We start from the raw sequence: 16,774 nt of genomic DNA on the forward strand, positions 1-16,774 counted from the left end.
ACAGTGTTTGGTGATGCTGCTATTTGTATCCAAGATTTATGTGTGGAAAACTGTAGACCAGCACATGAAAATGCTCCAGAACAATTATGTTACAAAAACATAAATATGATGAATATTTTACAGAATAGTGCATGACTGATCATATACCTCAGCAAGATGTATCATCTGTCCTTCACAGATAAACATTTTTAAAACACTGAGACAAAACTTCACAATTTGGGATAGGAGAGAAACAAAAGTTTGCTGGGAGGTACACAGGGCTACACTATAGGAATGTTCAGCTCTGGTCATGACATGAATAATAGAGACATCATCAAGATAATAATCTATGAGCATTCAATATTTCTTATTCATTCTTATTCAATAGCATTCCTACGGAGCATTCAGTATTCTTTTGGCATGGCTTATGTTAATACATTGTTGGTTTTCTTAGGCAGAATGGGTCTTAGTATTTATCATAATTTTAACTTGTTTCAATGAGTTCAATTCAATGAGCAGAAAAATAAACTAGGTGTGTCAGTTGAATGACATATGCTGGTCTGTTTACTTTTCTTAGTATGTTTTGTACCTATTTGCTGCTCTTACTTTTTTCCTGAACAGTCTCCCATTTCCAGCTGGGGGGTTAAAATGACCGTGTCATTGATCTCTTGAGTCTTGACCTCTCTTCCTTATTTGACCCTTCGTTCTGGCGTTTATAAAAATGACCATTGCCTGTACCTTCTCCTCACCAAGTGCTGCTCCACTTTTTTCTCTTAGCAAGTTCCTTCTCTCTGGCCACTGTCTCATTACTTTCAGCAAACCATCACTCCTGTCTTTCATTCTGCTCTTTACACAGAGCAATGCATGTGTTCTCTGTGCCATTTTCAGGCTCTTTTTTCCTTTCCTTATGGCGTAGTAGGGTTGTCTGACTGTGAGCAGGTACGCTGTTTTAACTTTGCGTGGTGTCTTACTCAGAATTAACGTTCTTATGTGGGTGAGTTTGTAGCTGCTCATTCACTCTGCTCCCTTCACAGTTCCTGAATTGCTGAGTCCCTCTGCCCAGCTCTAATCTCTCCTGCCAGCATCACTTCAGTCCCGTGGTCTGCCTTGGCTTGATAGTGCTCAGTATCTCCCAAGGAAGAACTCGTGATCTGTGGACCTCTTTGATCATTCAGACATGTTTTTTGCTTCCTTCCAAATCATTACAGCCCCACTCGTGTATTCAGAGCCCTTCTTCTCCTCCAGAAGACTAGTGGGAATGTAATGGCAAATTAGCTGACTTCAGTACTCGGGCTATTCTGTCTGTGTTGATACGAGTCTGTGGCCTTGTCTTACCTCTTCATCTGCTGCCACTCACCCAGGGACTCCCACCATGGTAGTTTATAAGACAGAAGCAAATGATAGAGAGGACCTTAAGCTGAATAACATTGGAGTTAGCAGACTATGATATGAAAGGCTGAGCAGTACTTTTGATTTAAATGTTAACTCTTCTAATAATTTTGAAACCTGCATGTTTCTTTGGATCACCTTGTACTATGCTTTATGTCATGAGGCTTTAGCTATAATCCTGATTTCTAAACTGAGGGTTGTTTGAGCAAGGGATTCCCAAGAGCATCTTAACAAGTAAAAGCAATTTATGAAATGACCAGGTGGCCACAGTGGGTGTTTGCCTTGTTTCTAGGAGAAGTGTTGGGGGTTGCACGCATGCATCTGAGATTCATGTGGTGCCCGTGGTCTCACCCTGGATGATCCCTGTCATTTGTCAGTTAGTCCTGCACATGCAGTAGAGACTGAAGCATCTGCACATGGTAGGACGAGGCAAAAGACTTTGCGGGCAGCCTGCTTTCAGGGAAGTGGGTGGCTCAAGGGCTTGTTCTGTGGTCACTGAACCTGCAAGAAACCTGTATGGGGAAAGCTGAACCTTATCACTGGCAGAAACCTGAGAGTGGCTGTGGGCCTGTTGTTATTGTTGACCTCTGTCTATCAGGGATTATGGTTTTTTTTTTTTGTTTGTACTGTTGGGAAATGTGCCCTACTAATCTATAGTTAATTTAGAAGAGGCTCTGAGGTTTTTTTGGAAGGCAAAGACACGACATGTTTTCTTGTGCAAGTGTTTAAGAATGACTGCTGACTTGTGGCTACTTTTCAAACCTGAGGGAATATTACAGAGAGTACCAGTATCTGCCAATCAGTTAGTGTTGATTAAAAAGATTGGAGATGAAGGACTCTTGTGATACTGTAATTGAACTTCCTGAATAATGGACCTGGCTGTAATTAAGACCATGGCATTCCTCAGACACACCCCTGGCGGTCTGAGATGTTTTGCGAAAATTCTTGGTAAGTTGTGCTGGTTCAAAAGTAGGAAATAAGGGGGAGGGATAACAGTGAGAAGGAATGTGAATCTGTATGGGATCCACAGGCTGAGGTCTGGCATTTGAGGAAATCAGGAAGGGGAGATATAAGTGGATTGGAAGGAGCACGAAACTATTTGTGGCAGTTGTGGAGGGAGGGGACCAGGATGGGTGTACTCAGCTTTGGGGAACTATTGGGGCTATTCATGTTAGTTAGACCAGTGAGGATAGTCCTGTTCTGAATCTGCATCTAAAGGAGCTGTTCTCTACTGACTATGGAGATAAGCCAGGAGGAATTAGCTAAATTAGGCTAAAATTAGCCTTCCTGAGTCCTGGAGGAATTAGCTAAATTAGGCTAAAATTAGCCTTCCTGAGTCCTGGAGTAATAGTCTGCTATACAAAATGACTGTGAGAGCTCATCTACTCCACCACTTACTCCAAGGCAATTATCTACAACATTTATTGCAGGCGTTGATGAAAGCTGTTCTTAAAACTCTTTGTTAATAGATTGGGACTGCTGAATTTCCACTGCACCACCTCACTAGTCTTGCCAGAGAAAGAAGTCTCTAATGTCTAAACTAAATCTCTTTTGCTGTAAGTTTAGAGCATTCTTGGCCAATTTGAAATGAGCCATGTTCATGCTAACTGGTTAATCCCACTCACTTTGCACTAACTTATCTTTAAAGTACTATCATCAATTTCCAAATCAATCTGTTTTTTAATAGACTTAAATACCTTGAAGTCTTTCAGTGATTCCTAATTTTCCTCATATTTCTAGACATCTTCTCCAGACTCCCCACAGGAGGCTGACATCTTCCGTGAAGTGCTGTGCCACCATCCGACAATGCGCCATGGACTGGAAGAATTACTAGTTTTTGACAGTGCCCTCATCGTTGCTTCTTTAAAGAACTGCCAGTTCTCCTGGACTCTTTTTTTTCTTTCTAAGCTGTTAAAATGGCATTTCTTGATGGCTGTTTTCCTGAAGTCCCTTGTCCTTTTTGCTCTTTGCTTCTTTCTCTTCTAAAGAATCCACAGTCACAATTACACTCCTGCCTTCCTTACCCCGTCCCTCCCTGCTCCTTGGAGTGGAGTCCAGACAAGTCCTCTCCTTTTTGCCCCAGGATGGACACATTCCAAGAACTTGCTGGGGAGGAGTCAGCTCACATGTCGTAGACATCTAGACGTTAAGTACCCAGGCCAGATGTCCAGGCTGTCTCTCCAGTCAGTGGATACATAGGGGCACATTGAAGAGTGGTTGACTCCATTCTACGATATCAGCCTAGGATTAATAACTCATGTCAAGTACTTACCCGTCTTCACTGACTATAAAAATATTTGAGTATTTGACCAACCTGGATGAGACAGGCCTTGCAATATTCCTTTTTCAACTAAAGCTTGGAAAATTAAAATCTTAACAGATTTTACCAAACACCAAATTATAGAGTTGAGGTCATTTTGATTACCATCATCACAAGCTTTGCCATGTGGATTTCCCAATGTGATATGCTGTGCTCTGATCCAAGACAGCCCCAATAGTCCTCTACCCCTTCTAACATTGTCCAAAGACCTTAAAGCAGCAGGTCGTTCTCTGTTTGGACCTCAGAGAAAGTGTATATGTGCGTAATATGTAAGACTTTTCCTGTCCCTCCTGCTTGAATGAACTGTAACCTCCTATAAATATGACAGTTCTATACATTGTCCAACTAATTCTGCTGTGTCAATGAAGTCATAATTCTGATCTTAGGATAAGACTTTGGGCTCAATGCTCTTATACCCATACTTTGTTCATGGAAAAGATATGGTTCATTGACCACCATCCTCCTTTGGCCTTCTATAACCTTAGTGTAATTTTATCTTTTATGATTTTAAGCCCCTCCTGCAGGCTGCCCTCGTTTAACCCTTCCTTGAGAATTTCAAATTCTAGTCTCCACCAGTTCTGTTTTAAAACTCTGCTCATTATGTTAGCAAGCCAGTGTGCAAAGATATTCTTCTTTGTTACTAGGAAGCTTAGGACGGGAGGGAGGATATTGGGATGGGAGGCCACTGGGAAGAAAGCATGCAGAAGAGGTCAAAACACAAGCCTAAAACTGTTTGACTTTGAAAGTATTTCTCACCAGAAATTTGAAGGACAAAATTAAAAATCAAGTTTCTGTCCAAAATTTTGCAGTTCTGGCAAACCTCTTCACTAAAGTAAAATAAAATGCGTGTTTTTAAAAATGTTCATCAGCTCACAGGAAAAAAAATCAGATTTATTTTAGTAAAACTGGGTTGGTTTTTTGTGGTTTGTTCCCAGTCTCTTTCACAGTGTGCTGATGCTTGGAGAACTTGACAGTGTAGTAGTGAGGAACCTGAAAGTGTATATGAAATATAAAAGAAGAGAGTAGAAGTTTCTCACTGGGAATTTTGTACTGCAGCGTAGTTCGAAGCAGGGTTTTTCTTCATTCTAAAATTAGTCTGAGTCTGAGAGATCTTATAAGAACAAACCCGCATGCTTGGCAGTGATCTGCATGATTTCCATCCTGCTCCAGTGTGAAATGTCGCGTTCTAGGCAGGCAATGAAATTCCCTAATGCTCTCATTTTTTCCACTGGCCTCAGAAAAATGGCAAACCTGGTTGTGATTGTACTTCATTAAATAAAATAGCTGTTAAACAGTGTTTCAATATATTTCAGTTAATATCCAGTTACTAGAGAACTGGCCCCACCTAATGCATCCCATCAGACTTAAACAGCTTAACAGGTTTTAACATTCTGCATCAATTTCAGAATTTCAGGCGATTGTTCAAATACCAGATTTACAAGTAAGAGATGGGGCTATATTGGCCCCTTCTTGGGAAGAGGCAAAGCTGTTTGCAATCTCAGCCTACATGTCACATCAAGCTCTTTGTAACTTTTTCTGTTGCATTCTGAGTGCTTTTAGAGATGATCCATCATACAACCAATGCAGGTCTTAACTCATCTGTGAGTCCTTCTGCTCAAGACTCCTGGTGGATTCACTGCCAGCCTCTTTTGACAGCAGAGTCGTCTGCCGTATCCTCTCTTCTTCTGTACCAGTGGCAGCCATGGGGATCTAGCCTCTCTCTGTGCTTGAAAAATTGCTGGACGTGCTGAGAAATGCTGCCAGTGGTTTAGTAGGCTGCCAAGAATGAGGTGTATATATATGTGGCAATGAAGGAGAGGTTACTGATGGCAGTTATGCAAGTGATGGAGCTGTTTGTTTAACAAATGAACTCATAAGAACTTGAATGCATGTGTGCAAAGTAATTGCACTTCAGAAAGCAATGTAAAAGTTCACACAGTGATTTCCTTGCTTTAGGTGTTAATGTTGCTTCTCTGTAATTTATGGATATCAGATTTGTAGGTGTTCAAGCCTGAAGCCTAGTTGTAGATCTGGGAAAGAATACTTTTATAGGATGTCCTCTACAGAACTTGGTCTCTAATTTTGGGAAACAAGAAAGTTTAAATATTTAGATATTTAAAAATACAGATAGTCCGTAGGTCTGTTCTCTAATCACAGACTAGAAAAAAGTGAGCATTTTTGTGACTTGAGGAAGGTTGAACTTCTGAAGAACAAGCTTTTATTTATAAATAGGACTCAGAATAAAGCTCCTTAAGCTAGTTTACTGTAAGACCATGAAGACCAGATCCTCAGCAAATTTGAAAGGTAAATTAACATGGCTTCACTGAAGTCAGAGAAGCTGCATCCATTTACACCAGTTGAGGATGACAAATTTCCGGAGTCTGTATTAATAAGAGGCCTGGAAGTGGGTGGAGGCATGAAATTACTTCAGTATTATTACTTCAGCAAGGCCTTCTTTGCATGTTCCTACCATGGGACCACCATGGAGCATTTGTCTGAGGAGCAGTTTTGTCACATCAAACTAAATGAGTTTCTTTTGCTGCTCTCAGCACTCAGTCCCATCAAGGGCCCTCACACGGCTGCTCCAGCACACAAGAATGTATTCAGGAAGGAGCTGTGATCAAAGCTTTCTGGCTCTACTGAAAATGGGAGCCTGGACACAGAACCGAGGCACTTCTGCAGAGCAGCACACCCGGGGTGTGTGCTCGTAGGGGTAGGCGGAGGTGAGCTGAGTACAGCAGGCGGGTGTGGATTCAGTTCTGCTCCAAGTTACATGTCTTCGCTTACGTTTCCTTCACTGTGAAATTATTTTTATATGTATTTAATTTACTTTAATGATTTACTCTAATTTGTTTTTCTTCATTAGACTTCATAGAAAAAAATCTAAACTGTATATCAAAGAAAAAGCCAAGCCAACAGAACTAAATTGCCTGATGTAGGTTTTCCAAGAGCCAGTGACTGACGTTAGCTGTAGCCTTGGCCTTACTTAAGTTTTCAGATTTTTCTGGGGCTAGAGGTAGATCCTGGGTAGTTTCCTCCTTAAGGTTGCGGCAGATGTCTCAGCTGGAGCGAGCTCCTCTCTCCCCAGAAGTGGAGCTTCCGAACACGGACTGGCAATTGAGCAACTGGTTTCATGACACAAAAGCACCACCAGAAAAGTGGTCCCACTCCCACTCCTGCATGCTCCAACCACTTACCTTGGGCTACCTGTGGGACCGAGACCCCGCTGGGAGCTGATTCAACTCACTGAAGCGGCAGAAAAGAAGCCCAGCAAAGAAGTGGATGATTTTCTGCTGTGTAATGAGTTAAATTGCCACAGCGAGAGTCCCATGAGCATCACGGCTAGCACAAGACAAGGGATGGCATTGCATGGCTGGGAGTAAGCGAGGAGGAAAGGGGAGTGAGACACCCTCTCTAACCCCTTTTCGGAGTGCGCTCAGTTGGCTCTGCTGAATGTGTAACTGTAAATTAGTTGCCTGGGGAGTTTTCAGGCAGAGGAGGGAAGCCCCTGATGAGTTAGGCAGTTCTGGAAAGCAGGCAGAGTGGATCACTTTTGGTGTACGTGGGTTTTAGATGCTGAAGTTCCATCTTTGGTGGGATTTGAGCAAGCCAGATCCCACCCTGAAAGATCTGCTTATAAAACAAACAAACAAAAGAGTTGTTCTGTGTTTTTCACTGGAATGCCACTAACTGTGTTAATGACAATGGGGACCACCAATAGTGTGAACTCCCTGTTCTAATGCAATACTTCCAGGCTTCTTTAAACTGCATTTTATAAGAGGCATCAAAGGCGAAAAAATTCTGCATTAGCTCTATGGGAGCTGCGTGCATACATCAGAGGGCAAACTTGGCCCCCAGTCTTCTCCCTGCAGTGAATTTGAGTCTCTGATAGCATCAGTGCAAGAAGAATAGAGCAGTAGCTTAGGAGGCATGTGGCATTTCCTGGCTGGGTGCAATGGATTCCCCAGCTGAAACCAATAAAAATCAGTTCAGGAAGAATTTTTCAGAAAATCAGTGGTGAAATTGACAGTCTTGAAATGCTCACACAATTCTTGCAGCTGTGGAGTCCTTAAAGTCAATGAGTTCCAGGAAAAATGACAATAGTTCTGGAAACTTTCCCATGACTGCCTCTGGGCAAGCATTCAGAATAACTCGTTTACTCAACGATGCTAATTCATTAATCATTAGAGATACTTTTGTTCAGCTTCCTTTGAAGTTGGCCACAACTTTTCTTTTCTCCTAAGATGAAATGTGGTCAATTATATCCATACACAGATTTAACACGGGGCAGGTTCTTCTCTTTGACAAATTATTTACTAGCTTTGTCAACCCAGACTTCTCACTCTCTGATGTTTCTCAATTGTGTATACTGACCAGGAAATGTTGCAAGTAGTCCAGTTTTACTGTATTAGATCAGCTTTTCTTTCAGCTTAGTCCTTAATGTCCTCAGTCGCTGTGGTACACTTTGATGTGATTGGTCCTTAATTTTCTTATTATAGGACACATCATTTTTTGTGCTGACAGCCGACCATAGCGTTATCCTTTCAAAGGCATGACTAGTCCAGCAGAACCCCTTCTCCAGAAACTGGTAAGTTTTGACAACCTCCCTTGCTTTTCCTGCCTTTTCTTCCATTTCTGAGCTGATGGGTAACCAAACTTGAAGGCAGAAGACTTAGTCGTACCTAGCCCTGCTTTTCTAGTGGCTTGGGCCCTCCAGCACTGCGGCTGGACTGGAAAGAGCTCACTCTGCCCTAGTCCTCTTTAGCATATCTGGCCCCTCCAACAGGCTTTCTCCTCTCCTGTGGGTGAGGTTTCAAGATGCAGCTGAGTCAGCCCATGAACTTGCTGCTGGTGAAAGGGGCAGGCCTGTTCCTGGGCACATGCTCCATTTGTCTCCCTTCTGTCATGTCTGGGATGCGTCTGATCCATTAGCTCACTAAAGTGGTGAAAACTATTCACTTTTTCTTGATTTGTTTTGTTTTGTTGGGTTAGATTTCTGCCAGTTTAGTGAGCTAAATTCACTTTCTAAGGGGTCAAATGAATGCCAGAGCTGGTGAAAGGGAAGGGTAGGTCTCCAGAGCTGGCAGCAAGAGAGGGAGCGGAAATTATGTTGGTTAAATTGAGCTGTTTTGAAAGTGGATGGCAGCTGCTGCTGCATTTTGAGTGTTTCTGAGAGCACTTGCTGAATTGAGTGTCTCGGGAGAGATTGACAGAGTGCTTGATCTGTGGATCTGAAGAGGGCTCAGGCCTGAGGTAGGTGTTGAGCGGCTCAGGCAGTTCATCCTGGGGTATTTCCCAGTGGTTGCCCAGAAATAAAGTTTGAAGGGCAGAGGGAACAGTGGATTTTAGGCATGTGGCTTCAGGGGAGAAGTAAGCATATTTGGGGCTGGCAAGAGGCACTACATGCTGCAATTTTGGATGTTAGTGTCTAAATTCTACCTATGTTTTGGCTGTGGACATTTCTTCCTTCTGTCTAGCCAAGAAAGCTATGGTAGTGAGAATGGCTGTTACAGTAGGATACCACCCTGGTACTCGGAGGCTGTATTTGGGCTTGCAGTTTCAGCATGTAGTGTTGAAAATTACTAACAAGAGATGCTCAACAAATTCTGCAGTAAGCAAAATGCTCTGAGATATGGCAAAGCAGAGGAGCAAGCTTCCGCCTCACTGTAATGTTGGAGACCTCAGTGCAGGTCCTACTGCCCACTGTTTTCGGGAGAGCAGGATTGCCACTGAAAAACAACAGCATGAACTCCAAGAAAATATGCCACTGGCTGGGATCCCAAGCCCTGAAGATGCTTACATCTTGTTTTTAGATTGTTCTAGATGTCTGCATCTCAACTAGTCACTCAAGGTCAAGAGAAGTAGACATCTAAGGTAACATGAATCATTCTCTATTTTAGATGCTTATCCTGCAAGATACATTTTGCCCAAGAAATACTCATTTTTCTCCATTGTCTAGAAAACCTACCTTGGACAAGTTTCTGTATGGATGTCTGCATCTGGTCAGATGAATCAGGGTTGGGTAACCACACTGAACTATCATCATCTTCAGGGGCAGTATTGTCATCTGTTTCTGTGTGATTAATTCTGGAGCAGGAGAAAAAGGGAAGGTCACCGACACTTTTTTCTTATGACTGCTATATGTGTTCCTGATGACTGTGTTCAGCTGATCTCTGGGTAACTCTGTAGCTGTAGGAAGGCTGTATCAGTCTTCACTTGAGTGGAAGGGATGAGAGTCTGGACAGAGCTACAGGCAACAGAAGCCATGACAGAATTCCAGGTTTGGATACTTTCCTGGGGAGGAAACACAGAGGTCTGAAATTCCCATAGCAGATTAAAAAAAAAAGGTAGCAACTGGTCCTATTTTCAGTAATCTGCTCTAGAAGTCAGACAAATTAATTTACTTTAAATGCTTTAGCTGAGCAGTTGAAATGCTGAAGCTTAGTCTTCTGAAACAACATCTTCAGGACAGAAAGGCTACTTAATTCTGACTGATTTGTACATGTAAAGTTTCAAGGTCAAGTAGTTTTTGCAAGGTGTTTATAGACACAGGAATTAGCTATGCAAATAGAGAAGTCCAGTAAGTCTTTAAATCTGTTTTCTTTCTTAATTGTGTTTTGCCAATTAAATTGAGCTTCTGACTTGCACTTGTGGAGGATTTGACATTTCTTGATAGGTTCATCAGTTATACTTTTCTGTTTGCATCTTTTTTACTTTATGGGAAGAAGTAAGATTAATTCCCATATAAACCCAGGTGAATTGCTTGTATGTTAAGTGAATCTGAATTCCTGTGTCTTTCTGGAGTCCTGGACTGTTCTTTTCCACCATATGGAATTTTCTTTTTCACACCTATTTTTTTCTTAGTGTTCTCACACAGCAAGAACTGCTGAACAAACTGAATTGGTAGCCACTTTGTCTTCTGGACACACGACTCTTAATTATCATAATACCAGATTTGTCATAATGACATATGTATAAAAATAACAGTGCCAAATATGTCTCCCCTCATTCATATAATACAGACACCTAAGAAAATCTCACTTGTCCCAGTGTTAAATGGACCCTGTGAAGATGTTGGCCAAATACAGTGTAGGCAAATGCGGATCTGCTAAATATCTTTCATGTTATTTGAGATGGCACAAGAGATGGCATGAGCTTGTCTTGGAAGCATAAGCAGCTGTGTTGGATGTTTTGGCATGAAAAATAAGTGTCTTACACATTTGGTGGAGGGTAAAGAGGGAGAGGAAGTAAGCAAGAAGTACCAGGCAGAGAGTGAAAGAGAAAGGAGGCCTCCCATTTATTTAATTTGATGTCATGGGATACTTGGGCCTCTTGGGGACCATATTCATGCACCTGATGCAATCAGCCACTCCTACCGATGACTTCAAGTCTGAGAGTTACACCCATCTACATCAGGGGATGGAAATGTTCCTCAAAGAATACTTAGCTCTTCGGGGCTTTGACCTTTAAGCTTCTCTACTTTGTCATTTGTTTTCTGACCAATCCCATTTCTGTGATTTAATTCTAACTGCTGCAAGACTTGGCTTATAGTCTACAGAACCACATAAATGAAGCAGAGGTAATTTTGTGAAACTAATTATTTAAGGAAGCAAGTATTTTAGTTACAAAATAGATCTGGTTTTGCCCCAAACCTTAATTCTGCGCATTCTCTCATGTTGTTTTTTATTAGATTAACTGATAAAATAACACAGACAAGCTTTCAGGCATACAAGCCCTCTTTCAGATATGAAGCATAAACAGCAAACGTCAAGTTAAGAGCATAATTCATTGCATGTGTCCATGCCCCGTTCCATGAATGCTCATTCTTCATGCCAGTCTCTGTCTGCTGACTCCTGTGTGATGCTAACAGAACCATTTGCAATGGCTCCTACTGAATTAGATCAGGAAACCGATGCAGGTGAGGAATGACTGTGTTTTGCTTCTTGCTTTCCAGCCAGATAAACTCTTTAGTGTGTTGCTGCCTGAATGCTTGTGTTGCTACAAGGGAGAAAACAACTGACCATAGAGCAAAATAGGTTGACACCGAACAAGGGCAGGGTCTGGGCAGGCCATCTCTAGCAGTAGGCTGTGCTCAGCACAAAGTTAGGATTTATAAATATGATGTAGAACTTGCACTTAGGAGTACTGAGCTTATGTTGCAAAGAAACATATCCTTTGAATCTATTATCTGTCTCCCCTCTCTCTTTTCAGCTCAACCTACTTATCCTGGCAATTTCGGATGCATGTGTTATGACCCATCCCATGTATCCCTGCCGTCCTTTCCCCTGCCTTTCTAGTCTGCTGTGCATGTTTTTATGTGCTATCACCATATTGAGAACTAGGAAATGCAGGTATCTCACCATTCTTTCCTTTCTCTTGCTGTAGGACATTTCTTGTTGCCTTTGCACATTATCCTCTTTTCCACCCATACCTCATAAAACTCTTTTCCATTCAATGCAGAAATTTCTCTTTTGAGTTATTCTTCTGCAGATTCCTTTTGTGATATCTGCCTGTGACTCCCATCGATTCCAAGAGCATGTGAGTTTATTCAGAACCTTTGAAAACTCTGTGGTGTTTTTATGTAGATCCCTGAAAATGGATTTTGTGACGTGAAGGTGAGAAAAACCTACTGAAACTCATTTTATGGCTAACTCATCACAGCTGGTCCAGTGGGGCATGGTGGTCACTATCTTCACCTTGGTGTCCTGTCACAAACTCAAAGGGCTATCGCATAAACGATGAGAGCTGTGCTGCAACGGATTTTATCTGTGTGCAGTAATACTCAGTTTAATTGTGTCCCTATTTCTGAAACGGGGAACAGTACATTCCCGGGAATTATGTTTCTGAGAAACAACGGCAGCACAAAATGGCATGCTGCACTGCTGGGAGTGACCCTTTGAAATAAAATGAATGTTCTCTGACATTCTTTCTCTCTTCATTGTAGCTTAACTGGCATCAATACAAAGGTTTACATCTGTATTAAAGATGTTGGTGATTGCTGAATGCATGATACATGGATGGCCATTATCATCTGCAGAGAGTTAGTGTACTATGCATATAATCAATCAGATTCTGTTCATGTCAGGAGCTAGCCAGCTCATTACAGCTCGTATCATGTTAACCCTTGCAGTGGAGTGATAAAAGGCAGAAATATTCTGCAACAGGCCAAGTAGTGATCCAACCTACGTACTTTTTGCCTGTCAAACCTGTAGGCACATAGATTTGTTAGATACCAACCCAGACAGCCTGAACATTTACATTTAGCCACTTAGGTCTAGTCTTGAGTCTATATCTCACTCACTTGAAAGAGGAGTTCATTTCCTGCTTAGCACTGTCCTGATATTCAAATTCTAGGAAATCTGGTACTGGATCTGGTCAGGAAAGCAACTGTCATCATCTGACATGCTGTCATCTGTCTTTTGCATGATGGGCTAGTGGTAAAACCACTCACCTGGGAAGTGGGAGGTGGAGAGCAGGAGGCAGGAGGGAGCCTGGCTCTAGTCCTGCACTGTGGGCTGTGCCTGGACCAAGGGCAGAACTGGGATTCCAGACCATGCTTCCAGGGCTCTGTTGTTTTATCCAATAGCAAATCATTGAATTAAAGTAAAAACAGAATTGAGAGCATGGCCTGGAAGGCCAGCTTCATAATGTGCACACACTTCAGCGATCAGCAAAGCAAGCCAGTAAAATAATAGAGGAAATAATGCATTTTCTGGAAGAGTTAAATAACACTGATAAAGCTACTTCAGCTGTGAGACATATAGATTTAAGGACTTTTATTGACTCTATTATAAAGGAAATCAGATAATCTATCTGGCCTCATAATCTATGAAAGGCCTTGATCCCTGGCTTTGCTGGTTTACTGATGCTTCACAGCCATGATGCTGGCTTAACTGGCCATATCAAGCACAGGAGGAGATAAGGCTTCAGCAACAGCTGGAGAAAGATTATCTGTCTGTAAATCAGTCATTTTGCCATGACCTTTTCAAGGAATAGGAAAAAACAAAGAACCTCATGTTTCAACTATCATGGCAGAGTTAGGTTAGCGTGACTGTGGCTTTCTGTGCTCAAGTCATTGCTAATTTCCATGATAAATCTCAGGCTCTACAGGATGCTGAACTTGAGCTGAGGGATAGTCCAGCGCATGTCTGAGGAGTCCAAAGACGTCCTCACACATGTGCTCCCACCTCTTGAATTGGCTGTGCTGAGATCTGGATCCCTATAAACAGCCAGGGAACCTCTTAAAACAGCCTTAATTTTTGCAGTGAGTTGATGACATCTTTGAAACTGTAGTCAGGCTTTGAAGCTGACAGTAGCAAAGCTGAAGCTTCTGGAACTGCAGCCCCAGACCCTGGCACAGATGCCTGTCCTTCACCCTGCATTTGGTTTGTAATTGTTGGCATAATTTTTGAGTTATTGGAATTTCAAGAATAAGAAATTCTTCTAATCTAAACAAGTAAAATAGGACTATAAATAACATTTAATCTTCATTGTGACTAAATTAAGTGAAACAAGAAGTTATTAAACACATTTCAATTCATTGCCATAGCTTCTCTTAAATTTTATGTGAAGCAGGAAGCTGCAGTTGAAAGCAGGGAAAGACAAAGGTTTCTGACTGAGCCAAGGATGTGGCACAGCTGGGAAAAAAGTAAATATAAATCTCAGGCGAAGTATTGCTAGCAGAGGCATTAAATAAAAGAGGAATTTTTCTGTGTGGTACCAATATGACCTTTGCTGAATTCTTACACAATTTTATCTGCCTGTGCTAAAAACCACAAAAAGTATTCAAACTGGAACAGGTGCAGAGAATGGTGGAAGAGGAAGCCTGCTTTAGGAGGGCAGACTCAAAAAATTTGATATTTAGCCTGACTGATGAAGGTTGAGAAGGGATGTGAATAGTTTATAAATATATTTTGTGGGTTAGGAGAATAGAGAATAAACACAATTGGGAACTACTCAGTCTTACCTAACTCTGGAAGGAAGGCACAGGGCTGCAAACTGATAGAGATACATTTAGGCTGAAAGTTAGAAGAGCATCTGTAACCACTGGAGCAACAAGATCGTAGTTATTTTGTCCTTTTCCTTTTAGGACTAATGCCCAGCCCTAACCAGTGTCAAGTCTTCACCAATTGGGAAGGGGCCAAAGAAACAGGAAACACAAAGAGAAGAATTAAGTCAGGAGGAGAACTGATGAAAACTGAAAGGACGTGGTGTGAGGATTGGAAAAGAGATTGCTAAGGGATGGGATGGGGGACACTGAGTGCCCAGGGAACTGGTGGTAGCTGCCTGGTGTGCTGGGCTCGACTCAGAAATGGGGGTGGAGGAGGGAGTGCACATGTCACACCCCCCCGAGTTGCTGGGATCCTTGCTGTCACATAGCCTCCTCCTGCAGACCCCAGGGGCCAGTTTGGCCAGGGCCGGGAGGAGATTGTTGAGGAAAGGTCCCATGACTTGGTGGAAGCTGCCTTCTAGTAGGGGTTTCAGAGGAAAAAAATGTTACATTTAAGTTGGGACTTCTCTGTATGGGAGAGAATTGTATGTTGTAGTTCCACGTACAGCAAGGTGATGACTCTCTATAGGAACAGTCCCTACAGTTTTCTACTCCTATTGTCTTAAAAAAAGCCCACCAAAACCCAACTCTTCCTCTAGTCAGCAATGTTACTGTTACAGTCTGAAGACTTGTTTTACCTCAGAGAGAACTGATTAATTACACATAAGGTTGATTATAAACCTGCTGACTAGCATTACTTTGCAATTATATCTTTGGGAAACCTAAGTCAGATTTTTGGCTGTTTTTTTTTTTTTTTCTCTTTTCTTTTCTTGAGAGGTATGGCAAAAGGCTTCAGGTTTCATATCAAGCTCTGATCACAGTAATAAAGCTGGACAGAGCTGGGTGTAATGACAGCTGCCTGTGCGATATTGACATATGGAAGGGTTTGATTGTAAGGTTCTTTTAACCTAAAAGCGGAAAAATGCTTCTTGGATTAATATCTTTACATGTCAGTATTTCATTCACTGCATAGAAATGGGTGAGAGACCAGACAGCCTTGACAATGTTATGTGCCAGAGTCTGTCTTGTGAAGACGTCTTTCAAGCACTTGGCATTGTTAGGTTTTTAATGTCTCTAAGAATCAGATAAGAACAGAGAGAAACTCAGGACATCATTGCAGCAAGAACCAAGTGCAAAATTGCTGAAGCTATTTCAATAGGAGTGGAAAAGAAATGATTTCCTGCTTTCTTTGGGAAACCTCATTAGAGTTCACACCAGATTCAGACTGGAAGCATAAATCCAACAATGTTGCTCAAAGATATTTTATAATTACCCTTTTATCTTTCTTTCCCAGCTCTGCAGCTAGTTCCAGTCCTCATGAATTAACTGAAAGAATGGATGCCACTAGACCCATGCCAGCTTACATGTCCAGATGATCTCTTGTCGTTTCCTCACCAAAATCTCTTCAGATTCCATTTGATATGAAATAGGTTATTGCTGTGATATGATAAGTTGCCATATATTTAACATGTAAATAAATACATCACTGCTGTTGTTGGATGACCTTCTGGAGACTCTGGTTTATCTCTGTTTCACCTGGACTCATTTTTCAAACCCTAATTGTTAAGCAACCTGTAGTATAACCTTTGGAAGAAATAGGTTCACATATAATAGCCCTAAGTGAAAGTGATAATTTTTATTGAACATTTTGCTCTTAACCATTCCATGAGGAAAGCCAAAAAATCCCCTCAAAACTCTCCAAACCCCACCCCTGTTTAAACACCTGTATTTTAACTGCCCTAGGAAAAAAAGCTTATCAATGCTATGAAAATAAAATAATGCCCAGAACCTATAATGATGCCTACTGGGAGAGCAAGTTTTATGGGGCCATCCTATGTCTGCAACCTCTAATGGGTGTTTCTTTGACATTAACCTAAATAGTAATAATCTGCATCTACCAGAGGTCACACTGATTATGGAATAGGGCTTCTCTTGAGTTTGAAGTTTAATGTTTTCTCTACCCTGTTTTGCACGTTGTCTCTGTGCTGGTTTTGGCTGGGATAGAGTTAAATTTCTTCACAGCAGGTAGTATGGGG

At 41.7% G+C, this 16,774-nt stretch overlaps 1 protein-coding gene across 1 annotated transcript in view; it reads right to left on the reverse strand.

The window, feature by feature from the left end:
* The window catches only part of LOC104022016 (hormonally up-regulated neu tumor-associated kinase homolog A), an 80,899-nt gene that overhangs the window by 5,663 nt on the left and 58,462 nt on the right, over positions 1-16,774 (reverse strand). The window contains exon 11 of the mRNA XM_087776393.1: positions 9,657-9,775. Coding sequence (XP_087632519.1) covers positions 9,657-9,775 — 119 coding nt within the window. The remainder of the gene's footprint in view (positions 1-9,656; positions 9,776-16,774) is intronic.

Source organism: Nipponia nippon, unplaced genomic scaffold, assembly GCF_047370975.1.
Source record: "Nipponia nippon isolate SJK-2023a ecotype South Korea unplaced genomic scaffold, ASM4737097v1 scaffold_4, whole genome shotgun sequence".
In the NCBI taxonomy this organism is placed as follows: Eukaryota; Metazoa; Chordata; class Aves; order Pelecaniformes; family Threskiornithidae; genus Nipponia; species Nipponia nippon.